This window comes from Apis laboriosa, unplaced genomic scaffold (assembly GCF_014066325.1).
Source record: "Apis laboriosa isolate Shangri-la unplaced genomic scaffold, ASM1406632v1 scaffold112_cov148, whole genome shotgun sequence".
NCBI lineage: Eukaryota > Metazoa > Arthropoda > Insecta > Hymenoptera > Apidae > Apis > Apis laboriosa.
Window position 1 is genome coordinate 2,533,419 of NW_025220865.1, and position 22,570 is coordinate 2,555,988.

General features: G+C 23.2%; 1 protein-coding gene and 1 long non-coding RNA gene across 3 annotated transcripts; one reads left to right on the forward strand and one right to left on the reverse strand.

The window, feature by feature from the left end:
* Positions 1-2,326: 2,326 nt before the first annotated feature.
* On the reverse strand, positions 2,327-22,216 carry LOC122715264 (fructose-bisphosphate aldolase). Of its 2 annotated transcripts, none has more exons than XM_043937318.1 (5): positions 22,065-22,216; positions 5,832-6,041; positions 5,061-5,504; positions 4,245-4,598; positions 2,327-3,487 (listed from the first exon to the last, which is right to left on the reverse strand). In XM_043937318.1, exons 2-5 carry the CDS (start codon positions 6,036-6,038, stop codon positions 3,395-3,397), a joined length of 1,098 nt encoding a protein of 365 aa, XP_043793253.1. In that variant the 5' UTR covers positions 6,039-6,041; positions 22,065-22,216; the 3' UTR covers positions 2,327-3,394. The 2 variants fall into 2 exon arrangements, with proteins under 2 accessions (XP_043793253.1, XP_043793262.1); XM_043937327.1 differs by lacking the exon at positions 22,065-22,216 and adding an exon at positions 11,240-11,743.
* LOC122715276 lies at positions 7,578-9,360 on the forward strand. Its single transcript, XR_006346808.1, has 3 exons — positions 7,578-8,035; positions 8,146-8,347; positions 9,085-9,360. It is a non-coding gene; the product is annotated as an uncharacterized LOC122715276 (long non-coding RNA).
* Positions 22,217-22,570: the final 354 nt, after the last annotated feature.

Genomic DNA, 22,570 nt, shown 5'->3' on the forward strand with positions numbered 1-22,570 from the left:
CTGCAAGTATGCGTAGTTCTTGGCTTGCCATCGCGTTCCGAAAACTATTACTGATGAAATATTTCTAATATTTTTTCTTTTTTACAGGTAAAAAAAATTTTGTAAAAAAAAAATTTGGAAAGCGATGCCAATTACCGGGTCTCACCAACGAGGAGGTGACTACGCATCGAGACCCATTTAACAATTATTGAAATTTATTTATATTATATAACGAAAGAATGAATAAATAAATAAATGATATAATAAATTAAATAAATAAATAAATATAAAAGTAAATGAATAAATCTAAAATAAAGAAATAAACGAATAAACAAATAAACGTATAAATTAATAAATAAAAAAAATGAATAAATAAATAAATGATATAATATATTAAATAATATTAAGTAAATGTAAAAATAAATGAATAAATAAATCTAAAATAAAAAAAAATAAACGAATGAGCAAATAAATGAAAGTATAAATATTAATAAATAAAAGTAAAGAAGAAAAAATGAATAAATAAATAATTGATATAATAAATTAAATAAATAAATAAATGTAAAAATAAATGAATAAATAAATCTAAAATAAATAAAAAATTAAGTGAATGAACAAATGAATGAAAAAATAATATTAATAAATGAAAGTAGAAAAAAAGATGAATAAGTAAATCAATTAAAAAATAATTATATATAATACATGACAACAGTATTAAATATATATAGAATAATATTAAATTTAGTTAAAATATTTTATTTTCGATCTGTACGCTATCTACGTTCGATACGAAATGATCGCTCTCTCGCGACATGCGTATTTATAGAACGAAGCGAATGTTACGAAGTTCAGCGGAAACATACGTATTCTACCGATTTGTTTGAAATTAATATTTTGAATATAGTGGTCAGTAATTTAACAATTTTTAGATTTTTATTGTTAAATTATGAACTTAACAATTTTTTTACGATATAATATGTAATAATTAATATATATTTTTATAAACTAAAATTGAATTTATATTTTTCCAATATTAATTTTCGATTTATAATTATTACAATATTTTAATTAGTATTTTACACGAAGAATAGTTACAAAATAGTCGTAAATGAATTTATAATAGTCAACAATTTGTCAATTTTTAAATTTTTATTGTTAATTTATGAATCTAACAATTTATTATGACATTATGTTATAATTAATATATATTTTTACGAACTAAAATTAAATTTATTTTTTTATGATATTAATTTTCAACTTATAATTATCTTAAAATATCTCTAAAGTTTTTAGAATTTCTATTTCAATTTATTTATATAGAATAATATTTTATAATAATATTATAATAATAATTATATTATAACATATATTATTATAATAAATAAATATATATATATGTATATTATAATAATAATTAAATAAAAATAATATTATAATAATATTCTTATAAAATATTATTATAAAAAATTCATACATTTAATTTGAAATTTACTAATCGTTCCTATTGAATTTATATTTGAATTAAATAATTATATCCGAATATTTAATTCATCGTTAAAGCATGTAACTTAACAATTTTAGAATACGCGATTATATAATGAAATTATATATTCGATTTAACTTTTATTCACCGTTTTTTAAATCCTATTATCTTCCAGCATTGATTGATTGATTTTTATTTAAAGTAATTACATCAAATTTAATCAAATTATTTGAAATAGAAAAAAATGAATGATATCATTCAAAAATGTATATTAAAAAATTTTAAATAAATAGAATAATAATTTATTTGGTAATAATAATTAATAAATAAAAAATTAAAAATCGAAATTAAAAAAGGAAGAAATAAAATAAAATATAAATAAACCAATAAATAAATAAATAAAAAATTAAATGTATAAATTAAATAATAATATAATAATAAGAATAAAAAGTAAAGAATAAAAGTAAATGAATAAATTAATGAATAAATAAATGCACTTGCAATATTTTTGTAAACTAAAACTAATATTACTATTTTATTTCTTTATTTATTCATTTACAATCACTTATTTATATAAAATTTTAATAATTTCTTCTACTATTTATGTATTTATCATTTTTTTTATTTTTATTCTTGTATCATTTACTTCTTCTTTTATATAATAACTCATTTATTTTTTATATCTTTATTTATTTATTTAATAACTTTTATAACTTAATAAGTATAATTTCTAGATTATAGATAAAATTCTGAACGATTATATTTTGTCTATAATAATTTAAGAAATTAATATTTTAACATTCATGAAGTATAACTTTAAAAATATATGTTTTAGGATAGGTTTGAAATAAAAAGACACGGCAATTCCCCTCCACAGTGTATTTGGTGACCTAGATTGCAATGAAAATATTAGATATAACATCAATGTACGAGATAGTTTTCAATACGTTACTTAAATATCTATAATATAAGATACACATATTGTATAAGTAGATGACATAATATTACGACTTCATAATATTCGACTCATTTACTAACAAACAACATTTAATATGTATTTTTACTTTGTTTTTCTTTTTTTTTTTTCTTTTTATACATGTAGAATATTATAACGACATTGACAATATATATATAATATATCTGTTTCTTTTTAGTCGTAGTGTTACAGAATATAATAACGCGTGCGTAATTCGAATGTCACGAAATCTATTTACGATCTAAATAAAGAATTTTCATCTCTTTTTCAAATTGATTTCATTCGATAGGCTCGTACATATATACATCAATCAAATAAATCTCTTTCGAAAATTGTCGTAACGTTCTGAAGAACAAATGATTCTGCGACGAGAGGTTGTGTGAAACATTCTTCATCGATATCATTCAAAGAAAATGAATACAATAATATTAATGAAAATAAAGAAGAAAATCAAAGATAGCGCAAAACACGAAGCGTAAAAGCAGTAATGACAGTTTTGATGAAGAATAGTTTTTTTCGCTTGTTTGTAAAACACGACAATCAACGAAGAGAATCAACTATGATCGCTTGTTTACAATAATCCTGAGTGTTAAAATTTATCTCAAAACACAAGTTATTTCTCAGCTTCTGTATACTCGATTAAAAATCATCATTAAAATTCATTTCGATCATTAAAATATAATTTTAAAAAACACGTATAAACATATAAATTTTCCGCAATAGATTAAAATTGAATCCATTCGATTTTTAAATTTAAATTCTTCCCTGTGAAACATACAATTATACAGACGCTGTCTTCTATGTTTCGAGCATTTTTCGAGCATTTTTTTTTAAGTTTTTCTTTATTTGTTTCCCATCTTCACTGTCGATAGTTATGTTTTTATATCGCAACGGTGATCGACGTTGACGATGTTTGATCTAATTATCTAATCCTTATCAATATTTTAATGATTAGTTTAGTACGCGTGATTCGCGACGAAAAGCGTAGCATTGCCAGCAGCTCCCATTACACCACCGCTATATTTACCGAGTGCCGATTCGCTGTTAGCCTAAAAAAAATAAAAATATAATTTATTATTAACAAGAAATAACAGTTTGTTAATTATAATTAATATCTAATATTAAGTATCTAATATTACTATATTGTTAGTATATTTATATGCAATATAAGTGAGTAAAAGAAATAAATGCAAAACTATCTATGACACTTACTATGGAAATGTTTTTTTGGAAAGGAAGAAAGGAATTTAATAGAAATGGGATGTTATAAAGAGAACATCATGTGCAGCTTTGCCAGCAATACTTCCAGCTTTATATTTGCCTAGGCTGGCTAGACCATTTGCCTAAACAATCATTTAATGTATATACATGCAAAAAAGAGATATTAAAAAAATATAAATAAAAAATAAATAACAATTATATAAAATTATAATAAATAAATTTAAATAAAATAAAATAGAAAAAATTAAGAATAAAATAGGAAACATAAGAATAATAATAAGAAACATATTATATAAAAACGAAAAAAAAAATTTCTAATCGTAAAACATCTAAGATTATAGAAATAAGATTAAAAAAACGATAGAAAAAAAAAATTATCCAAATCCATATATATAAATAATTCATATAAATAAAATATTTTATTAAAATTTTATTTAAAAAACTATACTAAAAAAAATTAAAATAGAAAATTATTAAATTTAAAAAAATTTAGTTACAATTGTAAAAAAAAGAAAAAGAAAATTTATTCTATTTATACATATAATGAAGAAAATTTGAAATAAAAACACTTAGCCTTAAAATTACCTTAGCCCTCTTGATAAGCTCTTCCTGACCAGCAGTAATCTGTTCCTTCTTGCCTCCCCATGCGCGAAGCACGGAAGCTTGAAGAGCACGGCCATAGCTGAAGGTCAAAGCCCAAGGTTTGTTCGCGGGGAACTTGTTAATAGCATCCAAATTCACAGATGCCTCCTCTTCTGATTGACCGCCACTGAGGAAGGTAATTCCAGGTACTGCAGGTGGAACGGTACGCAATAAAGCGGTCACAGTAGCTGCTGCGATTTCCTGAGGTGACGCTTTATTTGGACAACTCTGTCCTGGTGTTACCATATTCGGTTTCAAAAGAGTTCCCTCAAGATATACATGATGATCACTGAGTGCCTGTAAAATATGATCAAGTTTTAATTGTTATATAAAAAGGAAAAGAAAGTTCTACAATTAAATCACTAATAATTAACGAAATATCATAAAATAAACTGGTGATATTTTTTAATTCTTTATATTATATCCTATATATGAAAAATATTCTTTTATATAAGTATTGTATTTTTAGGAAAAATATGAAACTATATTATATTGGAAAATTCAAATTTTTGTTCTAAATAAACAAAAAATTTATGTTTTGCAATTTATAATATAATTGATACTATTTTGTAACTGAATATTTTATTTTATTTATGAGATTTCTTCTATTTCCAATCAAACAACTGTAAGTAAATATAAAATTATTGTATAAGTTATTGTAGATAATTGTTATTTATACTATTATTTATACAAATTTCTGTGCAAGAGATCAATATCTTTGCGTGAAACGAACCAAATCAATGTGTACTTTTCTCTCACCTTGTACACGGCGGCCAGAACTTCTTCCGTGACCTGTTGGCAACGGGCAAGATCATGATCACCATCAGGTAAAATCTCAGGCTCGACGATTGGCACAATCCTAGCACTTTGACAAATAGAAGCATAACGAGCCAAAACATTGGCATTTTCCAAAATGGCCAATTTACTGGGACAATCTTTTCTGATTTTCAGCACGCATCTCCATTTGGCGAATTGACATCCATCTTTCTTGTATTGAATACAACGAGCTTGAAGATTGTCGAGACCCTGCGTAGTGGTTTCTTCGTCGGTACCAAATAATGTTACTACACCTGTGTCAACCTTGATACCTGGCAAGATATTACGTTGTTTCAACAATTCGACGAATGGTGTTCCATCATCGGCCTTCTGGTACAAGGTCTCATGGAATAGAATAACACCAGATATATGCTGGCTGATGACATCCTTTGAAAAGATGAAAAAAATTATTAGAATTATTATTAGAAGATATTATTTTTAAATAATTGGATGCTCTAACTATTAAATAGAAATTTAATAATAATAACTGATTTTAGAATTGCATTTGGATATAACAATAAAATAAAAGAAATAACAAAAGAAATAATAATACAATAACATTGAGCTTTAATTATTAAGTAATTGCTTTTTTTTTTAATAAATTTCTAAATATTAGAATTTAATAAATTCTAAATATTTAATTGACTTTTCTGATTTGAACAGGATTTTTTTGCAATATATATTTATTATATTATATAATAAAAAAAATTGTACTTTAGCACTGGTAAAAAGAAGTTGTCTGTATGCTCTACGATTGTCCTCAGTATTTTCAACATTGATGTCTTTTAGACGCTTGCCGATCGTTGCGGTCGATTCATCTGCAGCGAGGATTCCTTTTCCAGGCGAAACAATTTGCTGGGCAATGTTCTTCAATTCTTGTTTCAACTCAGGTGTGAGCTTATCATACTTTTCTGCAGCCATTGTCTACAAAACATGTTTCATATTAAAAAAAAAAACTTTCGAAAAAAATTCAAAAAATATCAGTCTTTCGAAAAAAGCAATTAAATAATTTTTCTTTGTAAAGATTTGTAAAGAGGAGGGAGAGAAGAGGTTAGAATTTTAAGTACAAAAATTCTTCCTGAATGCTTTCATCTTTTAAAACAAGTCTTTCGATGCGCAGATATTGTGCACATGAAATATCAAATGTCCACTAAGGTTTCCGTAGCGTAATTGAATTTCACAATGGCCCATTAATGTCAATATTTCATAAAAAGAAAACGCTGGTTTGACCTATTTCTACGCTTTCGTTCTATTACTTTGAACTAATAAAATACTAAAATAGATCGATATATTCCTAATACGTTGAGAGGAAAATCATCGCATGTCATTTAATATTATATTAAGGAATTTCATAATTTTCATTAATCATATTAGATTTGAATGATTAAGTTCATAATTGTAGATTAATTCTTTACAATGGATTAATTTTCAATTAATTATTTTTCACTAATTCTCTGACTAATCTCATATCAAAAAGAATAAGATTTTTTTTTTTAAATTTTTCTTTTTTCAAATATTCTTTTTAGTATAAGTTCATTAACAATTTATATATATATATATATATTTAGTGATATAATAAATATACTTATAATATAAATTTCAAAATCATCGTGTCAATTAATTGCTTGTAATTAGATCAAATTTATAACCCGTACCATAGCTCGTACTAGAATAATATTCCGTAAAATCTTTGCTTTATAGATAATCATTTTTAAAGAAATCATTTTTTCTATTCTTCAAAATGAGGTTGACTTGTAAATCTACAACTATTTAACACTATTTGCTATTATATTTTTAATTAAACACTTTCAATCTAAAATCATGTGAAACATTACAATTATTATTTACACAGATTTATATATTTCACAGATTTATATCAGAATATTTAAAAAAAAAAAAAGTAGTAGCTATTTCAACAGCTATTTTCTTTCTCTATAATAACTAATTTGAAAATATTCAATTCAATTACAGATTTTCGTAACTGTAAATCGATAATTTTGTATCTGAGATTAACTTCATGATCAAATGTAATAAAAAACATAAGATATAAATTGAAATATAAATTTAGAAATAAATTGTTATAATATATTTCATAATTATTTTTATTTAATAATTACTTTTTACTTTTTAATATATTATAAGTTATATAGAATAATCTAAGAATATATTTATTTTTATATTTTCAATATAATTATTTTATTCAATTTATCATCTTTACAATGACACAGAGAAGTAAAAAATGGCACACTTTTCAATCGTTCATTAAGATATCTATAGGTTATGTAATAAAATTAATTACATAAATATATAATTTAAAATAGATATTAAAAAGAATATCTATGAATTTTTTACAATAATTATGCAATATAAATAATCAAGCTAAATTTAAAATCTCTGCAAATCTACTATTATTTAGTTAATAAATATATTAAATATATTATAATATAATATTACTATATAATCGTCATGCCTTCAATAAGGTAAATTCAATAAGTAAATTGTTCATTTTAAATTATCTATCTTAATATACGATATTATAAAAACACTCCAAAAACGATTAATATTCTTGAACAACAAAATTAAAAACAACCAATAACTTAATATTAGTTCACTAATAAAATACTCTAGCGACAAAACAGTGAACCATTTATTTCACTAAGACGTAACATGCAATATGTTGAACATTAATCTCTATCTAGAAAAGATAGTGTCTAAGGAATAAATTTGCGAGGACAGGCGAATGGAGAAGTTCGTAGGAATTGTCATGAAGAATGGATAGGTGGTCGTTCATAAATGGGTATTCGCCAAAAGTTTTAGTTTTAGTTTTTTGATTTTACATTTATTAGTTTATGGTACGACATATATTAGTCAAGATTGAAATAAAAGAATTTTGATAATTTGATATACATCTTATTGAAGTGAGACTGTCTTCTATACTTCTTTCTGTAATCTTTGAGTTGAAAAAATCATACGAATGCAATAAAAAAAATGTGAATATTTTATATATTTAATCAACAAATGTTTGTAGATCGATATTGAAGTTCTTGCATTAATTATTGCAACTGTGAAAATTGTGATAAAGAGAATAAAATTGCGCTCTATTGAATCAGCTTGTTATTAAAATAATCGATAAAATAAAAATAATATTAAAATGGAAGGAAATTTTTATAAATCAAAATATCATGTTTCTGACTTTTTTGGATTTGAGAGTTCTCAACGATTATTGAATAGTAAGTTTAAAAATAATAAAAATTTCTAGATTGAATATGATATTGGAATTTGAATTTCTTAGAAAATATTTATAGAAATAGTTGAAAAAAAATAAATGAAATATTTGATTAGCTTTCTTAAATCAAGATAAAAATAATATATCGAAATTAAAACGTGACAGTATGATACGAGATAAAATATAGAATAAAAGGATTAAATGTTATACAATAAGATAAACCGCGAATCTTTAAACGTGTATTTCACATAGAATTATCATCAAATTGATTATTCTTGACCTTAGAGAATAAATATATTGCAAAAAATATTATATTCATAATGAATTCTGGAAAATTCACGAATTTTATTATCATTAATAATTACTAAAATATTTTTATTGATATGTTTGAATTTATTTATATATTTTTATTGATATTAAAAAAAAGATATATTTTAATTCTGAAATATTATTTAATAAATTTATAAAATCTTAAATTAATAAGTTTGATTTTTTGTTTAAATTTAACTAGTTTTTTATGAGAATGAAAATTAAAAATATGTACTCTATTTTCATTCTCATTTAATAACACAAAACAATAATAAAAAAGAAAAACCAATTATATCATCATCCTTTGAACTAAACAATGGATACAAAAAATTAAACTTAGTCTTGTGTATACTATCATTATATTATTTTTTACAACTGTGCAAAATAATATCTTTTTGGTCCAATTCTAAAGCAGAACTTTTCTTCTTTCAGAATATCCTTACCATCCCACATAAAAGTATAAACTAAATGATGCAAACATGAGTTAAAGATCGATAAAACAACTACAATGAGTCTCCATTCAATAGAAGTCGTAAACAAGCGCCGCGCGCGCGTACACAAATTAACATAACAATATTACAATCTTAATTAACAAATTGTCGACATCGTAAATCGATTTTTTCTTTTTTTTACACTGTACTGACTTACTATCTTTTTTAAATCTTTCAAAAAAGATATATAAATAAGAAATATACTTAAAATTTTGTCTTTTTAAAATTCTTTTTAAAGTTATTATTTTTCTTTAATTAATTATCAGTATATAATTATCAATATATACAACTTCAGTGAAATTTCAAATGATAATTATAAAATTATAAATTGAAAAATTAGAAATTTAGAAATTTTAAATAAATTTTCAATAATGCTAAATGGAAAAAAAATTAAATAAAAATTGCATTATTAAAATAAAAAAACTCAGAATCTAATAAAAACGATTTGCTAAACTGAAAATTTTATACGAGATTTCTACAAATGATTTACAAAAAATTATTTTAATTAAATCTTCCCTTTTTTTTTCCAACAAAGAGATTAAGATTCAGTTAAATTAACAGCTTTTCTAAAAATCCGCTATACAACATTTAACATTTAAAGAAAGAAAAAAAAAAGAAAAAAAGAAAGAAAAATGAGAAAAAAAAAAAAGAAAGGGAAACGAGAAAGGGATCGCACAAGAAAGGAAATTAAAATCGATAAAACGGTACACAACGGCCAACATTGAGTTCTTTGTTGCTACCTTTACCTCTCTCTATCATCTTGGTCTTGAATAAAATCAATTTATCCTATGTATAAAGCAGTAATATAATTTTCTTGAAATCATATACTTTATATAATGCTAACTTCTAACAATTTCCATCATATCATTAATAATCACAATAACAATAATAATTTTGCTAATCTAGATTGGAAATTACGAAATTAATAGTGTTTTACATGAACATAGTAAACAGCATTGATTTCAAATAACATATGATTTCATTGTGACGAATAGAATATAGATTCAAATTAAAACATGGTTAAATATTCAATAATATATTAATTTTTCTTGATTAAAATATTTTTAGATTAAATACATTTTTTTATGTTATTAATTTTTAATTATAAATTATATTTAATATAAATTGTATGGATTAGGTATATAATAATAAAGACTAACAAAATAAAAAATCGTTATTTGTTGTTATAATATAATTGAGAAATAATGAAGCATATCTATGTATTCATCTACAATAACGTTTCTGATCTCAGATTAGAATCTAAATCGGCTAATTTTCAAAGCAGAATTTATATTAAGAATTCTAATTCTGATAAATAAAAACAAAAATATGTATCTTTAAAATCTACGAATAAAACTATAATCACACATAACAATTTTCATACACTATCTTAGAAAGGAATTCACTTAAGTCAAAAATTCTAATTTTAATGAAAACTTACATATATATAGAATATAATGGAATATGCATGACATAACCTATAATAATGTATGTATATTCATATATTTATATTCATAAAGATTCGTTAAAAAGTGTTTATTAATTTTAATGACATAACTTATTATTTAAATTAATGTATGATGTATAAAAATTTTTATTATTGATTATATATTTTTGCATTTGATAAAACAAAAATTTTAAAAAGACATATCAAGTCCACTCAGCTGATAAATTCTGAATTAAATAAATCTGATAATCTAATAAATTGATGATTATCATGATAACGTTGCAGACAATCATATTAATCATATCTCTATCTGAAAGTAATAAAAAGCTTTTTATTTAAAAATGAAGACATTAGTGTTTATTAGTCATTATGAGGAATGAAATAGTGTGAAATTAATAGTTTGTGTATACAAAAACATGTTTCATGATATAAAATAATTTTTTTCATTTTATAAATTAATTCTTTTTAAGAAAAATAATATCATTTTACAAAATTTAAAAAATTATCAATTTAATAAATTATTATAATTAAACTTATAAATTATATAATTTATATATTTTATGTAATATAAGTTTTAATTGTATAACAATTAAATATTCGAAAATCGTGATCTCACAATCCATAATCTAAATCTCCCATAATCACTTACCTGTTCTAAACATATGATTCTTGTCCTGATTCAATCCAGATCGCAAATAAATTTTTGGATTTCGCGATTCGTATTACAGTCACACGTATATATAAGAGCAATAAATATAATATAATTCCAATAATAATAATGATAATAATAATAATAATAACGGCAATAAATATGTTCTCTTTGGTATTATTCAATCCTCTAAATATATCTTGTTTAATTTTTAAAAAATCGATTTTTTGTTCCTCTTTTTCTTCAATCTTTTCAACGTTTTACTTGAATATAATAATTGTTACACCCTTAATATCACCGACAATACCGATACGAGATTATAAATATTTAAGAGAGTAAAAGTGACCGGAGAAGACGAAAAAGTAAACGGATCGTTGGCGACACAACGCGTTCTCGGCTGATGAAACGATGTTAGACGTCCCGTCGGGCCCAGCCGAGAGGACCCAATTTGCCTATTCGACTACATCTTTACGGATCGTCGAAGAACGAACAGTGCTTGGAGCGCGTGTCTCGTGCGAGCACGAGACGACGACTGGCTTTATCCGGCTAGTTCGCCCCGTCCAAGAGGCGGCAGGGGTACCTGGCTGCAGTGCAGTGTCGTAACTGCAAAACAGGGGGGTAGTTGCTACACTCTCCCTCTTTCTCTATCCTTGCTTTCCGACTTTCGTCATCCTCTAATTTCAAATTCCGCACTGTCTTCCTTTTACGCATATGTACATAACCCTATCTCTTACGTTTGCCTATATTCCCATATTCATCCTCTTTGTCCCATCTTCGATCAAAGCTCCCTCTATTAATATTGTCTCTCCCCTATATACTAGCCAACTGCCCTTCTTTTTTCCATCGAGTATAGTTGTCTTTCTCTTTTTTCTTTCTCTATGCACATTATCTTCTTTGTTCTACTTGCAACAAAGTTCACTTCTACCGGCATCGTTGTCTCATCCACGAACTATCCTCCTTCTTTCCATTGACTATAGTTGTTTTTCTCTTTCTATGTGCGCACATAGCTGTCTCGCTTTTTCACTATAACCCCACTCCTTCCAATTTCGTGGAAATATCGCTGTCCCACTTCTAACCACTGTTCAGCCGCCTCTTTCTTTATCCGCTCGACAGCCTGCCGCCCATAGCAGCATGGAGCAAGGGAGTGGGCTAGCCGCAATGCAGCACGCGCAGACGTTCTCGAGGCTACACGCCTGTATTATCCCCCTGCGCACCCTGAATCCGTGACCTGAGACATCGGTATCGGTGGATGCAAGGAACCTGTGTGCGCCGTTTGGGGTAGACGTTCCTTTCGCCTTCAAAGCGTATAGTACAGCTAACGAGCGTGGGATTGTTGTATACTTGTGTGAGATAGTCACTCTTACAGATTTTTATTTGCAAATTTGCCAACTTTCGATAGAAATTCTGAATGTCTGACATTCAAAACTTATATTTTTTCTATTTTAATTAATATGTATGATTTTCAAATCATTATATCCTAAATATTTAATAGAGATTGCTTAATTCTAATAATTTTATTGAAAAATATATCAGATTCTTATAATGCATATTTGACTGCGCTTTCTATCTCCATGAATAATCCGGAAATAGAGCCAAAGTCCTTTTATATATTTGAATATTATAGATTCATTATTGCAATAAATATACTATCTAAGTTAAAAAAAAAAAAAAATTTAATATAATCCCTCTTCTGTTAAAATCTTATGTCCAAAACAGTAATATAAAATTGTAATAACCCTTCAATTATCATAAAATTAATATTGGAAAAATTTTTATATATTTCATAGATATAAAATATTTCGATTATCACAAAATAATAATTTTAGTAGACATATATATAGTATTATAATAGCCTTTCAATCATGAATGACTTTTCAAATTTGATTAATTTTGAACGAACGAAATTTTAATTCCCAATAGAACTTTAACCCAATAGATAAATTTTCAATTTCAATCCATCTCCAAGATAAATTTTCTACGATCATCTTATGGTACAAAGATGTACGGTACGATAGGAAATTCTAAAAAGGGATAAGATCCCCGTTGGAATTCTCCCGTTGAATAATCGAGGCGCGGTTCGCTTCGTCACGACCCCCGCCATTTACAATTTCGAGCAATCTCCGATCGCTGAAGCGATTACGTAAAACCGAGGGAAAACGAATATTCCGCGATCAATGCAAGGATTGATTATCGCAATTTTGCCCTAGTCACGATCGAGTTTTCGCTAATTTGCCGAGGCTGAACACGCTCTGTTCGAGATTAACTTTGGTGGAAAATCGAGATTTAACAAAATTCACTGTCGATAGATCAATGGATTCTATAAATAATCTTCACGTATGCGAGAATGGATGAATCATTTAGACAACTCATTAGCCAAATGAAGCAGCGGTAACTCTGATAGTTGGAAAGTTAAATGAATGTTACGATTGTTTAACGAGTTTCAAGAAAATAAACTTGATCATATTATCATATCGGTATATCGGTTAATTAATGATAATCTTTTTTTGAACATGATTTTTAAATATCATTAGTTGCATATATGTATGATGTTTCTTTTTGATTTCATATTAGATTGAATAATATGTTAGGTTTCCTTGAAAAATATATTATAATTTGTACAAATAGTTCTCAATATATTGAAATAATTAATTGTAATATTAATAATTAAAATATTGAATAAATATCTAAAAAAAAATCTATGATATCATATAATTCTTACCATTAGAGGAAAATTTCCTTTTTCTTTTATAATATGAATTAATATTAGTTTGACTTTCAATTCTCAAGATAAAAGCATTAATCTAGTATTAATCAACATCAATACAATAATTATAACTTTACATCAATTATAACTTTGTAATTTTTTTTCAAATATATAATATATACTATAATTTATAATTTATACTAATATTTTTTAATATTTTATTTCAATTATGAAAGAAAATTTCAAAAAAATATTTAATATTTGTTTTCATAAAAATTACAATCTAATATATTAAATAATTTCATTAATTTTTCTATAATACCTTCTATTTTATTTTTTTATAATATTTCACATTAAAGATTTTTTATCATAAAGAATATTTTCTTAACTTTAAAAGACATAATGAAATCGAGTAAATATTTCATTAATGAAAGTTTGAAATTCATTGAATCTTTTTGAAGTTTATTTGAAAAATAAAAAAAAGACTGAGATAAGTTTGCAAGATCCTAAGAAGAAAATTCTAAAAAAAAACTAAAAGACCATTGTTTTATATATATTATATTTGTTTCAATATTTAATAACTGAATATAATTGGTTATAAAAATGTCCAATCATTAAATATTTTACATAAAATTATGTTGATGAAAAAAATTATTAAAGAAAAAAGTTAACTTTAAAAAGTTAAAATTTATTCTATAGTCATATTCTAATAGTTTGAAATAAAAACAGTTTTTAAAATTATTGTAATTTCTGTGTTTTGCAAATAGTTTTCATAATATAATATTATATTATATTATATATTATATATTAAATATTATATATTTTATAATATAATATTTAATATATTTAAAAAAATCATTTTATTGAAAAATTAGGTTAAGATCATATTTAAAGAGATATTTAAAGTCAAATTATCTCAAATTAAATTAAAATATCTTCTTCGTTGAAAACGAATAATCATCACAATGAAATATTAAAATTTAATTTTTGAATATGTTTTTTTCTCTTCTCATTTTTTTTTCAAAGCGGTTTCTGAATAGTCGTCATAGGAGAAGTCACTCCTTATTTTGGAAAATATTTACGATTTACTTACATGCAATGGAAAAAGCTTCTAAAGAATGCATGGAAATGAAAGTCACGCTTCAGGAAAAATACGGCGTAGATAAAGTTTTTTGGTTATATAAATGATAAAGAAGTCGCTACTTTACTAAGGTTTGGAAAATTTAAAAATTTTACTAGAACCAGAAACGAATTTCTAACAATCTAACAAGTATTATATATATATAAGTAAATCGTATATCGTATATCATACATCGTTGAAATTTACTGAATTAAGAAATCATAGTTCGGAACTTTTCTTATAATCTCTTTTTGTTCGAAATACATCTTTTATTATTCATCTTTATAAACCTCATAGATTTACATAGAAATAGGATTAATTTCAATAATACAAAGACTCAACAAAACCAGATATCTGAATTAAATTCATCAATTTAAAGGTTAGAAATTTTCTAGCATTGTAATTTATATTAGCTCATCAATAAAAGTTGATATATAATAGATTTATATTTATTAAAATAATTATTTGTGTTTTAATATTTTTCTCACTTATTGACAATATTTAGCTAATAATAAACACTTTTAAATAATAAATATAATACAAAAATTATATTTCCAGTATGAAATGACATTTTTATTAACATTTATTTTTAACTTATATTTTATATAATCTTTATATATTCGCATAGAATAAAAAATTTATTAGAATATTTAATAAAGAAGTTATTTTATTTATATCTTTACTTATTTTATCTATAATTAGAAGTTTTTTATCAAAATTCTATATTATTTACTTTACGATTTCAAGTAATTTTCGTTAAAAAATGCAAATTTCAAATAAATCAATAACAAATATGTCAAATAACAATAATTCTACTGGATTTAGAAATATATATATATTTTGGAAAATAAATTTTAAGTTTTCTCTTAAAGAAAAAAATATTATACATACCCATATATATCCTGATTTTGATAATAAATATTAATTGGTCATAAAATATTCAAAATTATTATCGAGATTTTATTTAAAGTATTATATTTAAATTTCTTAAAATATATATCTATAAGAATTAAAATCAATATAAAAAAAAAAATCTATTCTTTAAGTATCTTCGAAAGTTTTCAATCATTCTAACCTATATATTTGATCCCATTTCTAGCTATAAATTAAATAGATATACAAATAAACAAAGATTAAATATTGACACATATCGCGCAATAGTTGAATCCAAATATGAAATCAGTTTATTTATATTCTTTTGAAAAATAATTATGATAATAATAATTCGAATGATATGAAAACAAATTCCTCGTGACAAAAATGTTACTAAACTCCACGTAACATAATTACATTTAATTAATAATAATTAATGAAATTTATGGAATTTTCATTTTAAGTCAAATTTCAAAATGCATATACTAAAAATCAATATTTATAAATTTTTTTTCTCTTTAATTTTATACGTTTAAATATTTACAATTCGAATGTTTTTCCCTATATTTTTCCCTATATTTCAATTTTTCTTCTTTATTTTATTTCTTTATTTCTTTATGTTTGTTAGATTGATTTATTTTTCGCGCGCGACTTAAAATAACTATCGCCATTTAATATTGTTAGCATCATATCGTTTAGTGCGAGTTATGAATAGATAATGAAACGACTTGAACAGCTATAACATTTCGAAGGCACGTGATAGCAGCGCAATTCATGCTTAAAATGTATTTCGTTTCTTCACACTTGGCATAAGTGCACAAAAGTTTAAGCTATTAATGTGACTGTCTCGAAATTTCCATAGTGTACATCTAAAATGCATTTTATTACCTTATAGGTTATAATGTTTCTAATGAAATTATATCGATATGATATTAATTTATTAAAAATTTTCATTAAGATAAAAGATTATTATGAATGAAAATTTTTAATAATTTGTTCAAAATATTTTATAAAATATATTTTGTTTATAATATTTTTAAAATGAAATGTTTTTATATAATGTAAATAAAATTAAAATTTTTTATAAAGAATTTATACATAAATAAATTTTTTAGAAGAAAATCCAATTAAAGAATTCAATTAAACGCATTTATTTTTATCATCAAGAAAATTAAATCACCGTTTGAAATAAAAAAATATTATATAAAAGAGTTTTATATTAAAAGTGACTCACTGAAGAAAAATAATTTGAAAAATTTGTGTTTAATATCTGTGAAATTTAAATTAATTTATCTCTCCATAGAAATAAATTATATATAATAAAAATCTAAAATGTTTAAAAAATTTGAAATAGATTTATAATAAATATAAAATAATATAATTAAAAAAATTAAAAATAATCGGTATTATAAATAAAAATTATTTTAACATTTTTCAAATATTTTATTTCAAATTGAAATGAAAAAAATTTAAAATTATAAATATCATACAGAATAAAAAAGAATCAAAATAACTTACGTAAAATTTGTTTTTCTCTGAACACAATAATATCCAACATACATTCTACGCGTCAAATTTAACTCTGAAGTAAACAATGCTGTAGTTGTATCATATAATCTAACTTTAACTCTTGTCAAAATGCGATATTAAAATTCTTCCACGATTTCTGACAAACTCCAAAAAAATTTACGCATCAATATTTTATTACGTGATATATTTTTTTACGTGATCAATGATCGGTTCAATGATAATATAATTTTTACAATTCTACGTTATCAAGGCAGAGCATGATAAGACTTTATGAAAGGAAAACAGTGAGATTATTAAGAACGTGCAATCTCGTTTCTCGATAAAAAGTATCCCTCATGTATTGCTATTATGTTATCAATTGCGATTCATTGACCCGTATCTCCGCTATCTTGTCTCTAAGCTATCTTGGTTATCTCGTAGACTATCATCAATATATAATCACTCAGAAACTTCATCAGACCAGAAATATATACCCTTTAACCGCTTTGGAGATCAATGATGTGAAGTATAAATTTGAATCCAATAATTAAAGACGTGTTTTTTTTATCTAAAATATATATTTCTTGAGATCGATAGTTGATTAAATTAGTTTTGTTCGATTGACTGCATGGTTTGCTAGAAATAAAATATCTAATTATTATCCTTATCGATATAAAGATACTCATTATTCAAATAAAAACAATGCGCTTGCTTAGAAGTTATATTTCTAAAGATTAATTAATATAATTTTTATTTATATGATTTATATATTATAAAAAACATTTTCTGTGAAATGTTTGAATATACAAATTTGTAGCAAATTTCATTATTTAAATAAACAAACAAATATATATATATATATATGCATTTTAAATTAATTGTGTAATTTAACAATTTTTTTAAAACAGAAAATTTAAGAAATATGTAAATATCATAATAGTAACAAACTATGCATTTTATTTAGCGATAATAGATACATATTATAGATAATATTTATAATTGTTTTTTTATATCGATTATAATAAAATGAGAACAATTTCCAAGATATATTAGCGCATAATGTGACTTGCATTTTTAATCATTTTTATTCATTTAATTTTATAAAAATATCAAGTATAAAAAAAAAAAATTTTATCTCTAATATTTCCAACACCTGCTATATAATTATGAACTTATGTGCATATAAATGATAGAGAATGATAGAGATGATAGAAAATATAAAATATCTATAATATTATTTATTACATTATCTATAATATTATCTATGATATTATCTATAATAACAAATTTGTAAAAAATTTTCATAATTCCTGTTCTAAAAATAGAATTTAAATCATCAAGCTTATATATCTTCTGAAGAAAAAAATAAATATTAAAGAACTTTTGACATTAAATTGTAATATGGAAATTCGAAGCTTTTCCGTAGTTTTACGAGAAATTTATGCATTTAACGTGGATTTTCTAATCCTGGTCACTAAAAAGTTAACTGCGCAACAAGCTTAACTTGTCGGCGTGCGGTCAATAACGTCGCAAAATTTTGCTGTGGTTAATCGGTAACGGATAAACGAGCACGCCTGCGCGACATGTCCATTCTCGTCTGACTTGTAGTATTCAAAAGAAGTAAACGTCACAACGAAGCGCACCTGGTGGTGATTGTCGGCGTGAATCTGCGGATCACCTAATGCGCAATGCAGTCTGTGAAGTGTGTTCTTCCTGTACTTTTCGAGTCTTTGAAATTACGAAATTAATTAGTGAATCAAAAGAAAAAGAGAATAGAAACTATTATAAAATCAACTGTTCGATTTGTGTTGAAGATTAATTGAAACATGACTTCAGAGTGTGTGACGCCGCTATAACGTTATCGAAAACGTTAGTCGAAAACGTTAACACGTGATGTGTAATATCCGGATATCTTTGAATTATATACTTTTCACGTATTTTTGAGATATTAAGTTTAAAAGATTAAGATTAAGACAATCACATATTTGCGATTGATTAAAATATTAATGAAACAATTAATTTCTATTTGTATTAATGTATTTATTTAAAATTAATTAAAATTAATAATTCGTGATTTCAGATTCTTGATAAATATAAGCATATTTTTGAAAAGATTGTGATTTATAACGTGTGTGATATTCTATAATTCTTTTAATAAAAAAATTTTAAAAATATTGTAATAAAATATAATAAAAAGTTATCATATCGCGGTTAACTGGATATATTTGATTAAGGGGATTTCTTTATTATTTTTCTATTTTTTCGAAGATATACTTTTTTTATACTGATATTTAGTTATGAATAAATGAATATGACGTGTATTATAAAATTAAAATTTTATGTGATGATTATTATTTTAAAAAATATAAAAATAAGTAAGTTTTAAAATAAGTATGTGGAAAATAAGTATATGTGAAAAATTTTGATAAAAATATTAATAATTAAAAAATGAAAGTGATAAAAGATAAAACAAAATAGTAAAAATAGTCAAAAGCAAAAATTAAAAAAAAATAATGTTGAAATAATTCATTGTGTGTTAATAGAATAAAATAACAATTATGAAAGTTAATATTACGTTTAATATATTTTGTTATATATATTTAAATTTATAATAAATTACAAATTATTAATACAATGATTATTATACATGTCTGAATGATTTATTTAATGTTACATTTGTATACAAGTGTGCAATTATGTGTGAAGTTATATATATATATATACTTAATAAATTCAACAAAATAGATTATATTGATAATTTTTTAATTCAATAGTTATTTTAAAAATAATAATGTTAATATGAAATAATAATTTATCATCGACTTCTAGAAAAATATTTCTCATAAATATATATGAAAATTTAATTGTAAATAGTGAAAAATTATTTAATTAATTTTTTAAAAAATATTAAATGTGAATCATAATCAATCTTAAAATATTTATAAAAATATAATATATATAGAATTAAATTTATTTATTTTTTTTAATATAATAATTCAATCGAATATTTCACAATAGAAAAAGAATATCTATAACATCTTACAATTAGTAGATTTGAATATGCGAATAAACAAAACTCGATACGGAAAGGTGCTAAACATGTGTATAAAATCATACGATCAAATTGGTTATTTGCCAAAACATTATTCGTATTTATGGGACGAAAGAATGTATGATGAAACGCTCGTAAAAAAAAACTAACACGTGTATAATAGTATAATTATTGTATTCATGTACGTGCACAGTAGATGCACGTACATTTCGAGCCACAGTTCACGTGTCACTATTACTAATTTTTTATTTCATATATAATATTTTATCTATCAAAATCTTTCTAGGAATTATACAGTACAATATAGATTGCCGGATTGCATAAGTTTTCATCATAATTAAACAATGCGTGTAAACAACTAATCTAATTCTATCTAATCTATGAATATCATTGATCATAATTATTAATTCTATTCAATGAAACGACCAAATTAGATTGTCATTGGAAATAACAGAAATAGATATCAAAAAACTATCATACAAAGTTAGACGTAATTTGAATGTAAAGACTTAGAACAAATAAATATACTAACTTAAAACTATGAAAAACTATATAGATATACAACATATAAATTATATGTGAATATAATTATAATGAAGAATTTTATGTAAATAAAAGAATTTTTAAATTCCAATATTTTTTCTATTTATTATATTATATAACAAAATAACAATAATTGAAAAGAAATAAATACTTCTATTCTTATGATAGATATATATTATCGGTTTAGAGGTTATATTGATAATTTAACATGAAAAAACTTAATTGAAGTTTAAATTTTAGTTATTCATTAATAATACTATTACATAAAATATTTTTATATGTAAATTTAATATTGTTAAAGTTTCAAATTTTAAAATACATATATTTTTATCATTATTGAATACAAAATATGTGCATCTTAAAGTATTCTTTACGAGACTTATTTTATTCTTATTATACTTAAAAATTACGCAATACAATTATAATTAAATGAAAATAGCTTTTTCCAATATTCATTTATTTATTTCTGATAATTCATGTTTTAAATAATATTAGATTAATATACTTAAAGATTAAAACTAAGATAATTTTTTTATATAAATAATATTTAATAAAAAATAATAAAAATATAATTAGAAATATATAGTTTTCATTTAAATATCATTAAATAACATTATTTAATGTAATAATAACAAATTATAAATCTCATTTGAACTTATAAAACAATATATGTGTATGTATATATATGTACAAATATCAAATGTGAAAATATATATATATATATAGCTTAAACTTGATATATATGTGAATGTTTATAAATTTATGATAGCGAAATGCAACTTTTTAGAAACTTGAATATGAAATATAAAATATTGTAATTATATAAAATGATATTATTTTGAGATACACTGGGTGTCGACCAAATGTCAGTCAAGGTCGAATCCCATTGTAGGTCAAACATCAGTTTTCACATTAATTTCCCGGCATGAAATAATAAATGAAATTCAATAAAAATGCGTGGTACTTTTTATTTCAATTTTCAACTTAAATTATTTATTCAAAAACATGCATAAACATAACTTACTTTATATCGATGAGATGATTTCTAACTCAAAACGCGTACACGTAAATCGTACAATTTGCTGGTTGGAAAGTGACTGAGGTAAGACTAGGCTATTCATTGGTTTCAAAGTCTGATACAGAATAAGTGGCGCAAGCGCACTCTCTCACATAATTGCAACGATTCTCAACTTTCATTTGAATGATCGTTTTTATAAACGATATAAATAACGTAAATATAGAATTAAACTTCATGGATAATTCATTGATAAAAAATATTTCTTTTATAAATGTTATTTTTCGTATTATATGCAGGAAAAATTATATTTGATGTAATTTGTATTTTATATGTCAGAAAATTTCTTTTATTTCTTTTGATAAATGTCTGAATATTATTACTATAGATTGTACAAATACATGTAATATTTAAAATTAGACAAATACTTATACAATAGATGTCTAAAATTAAATTATTTCTACAAACAACTAACGATAATACGTTTCAACTTAAAATAGTGAAATACTTCCATT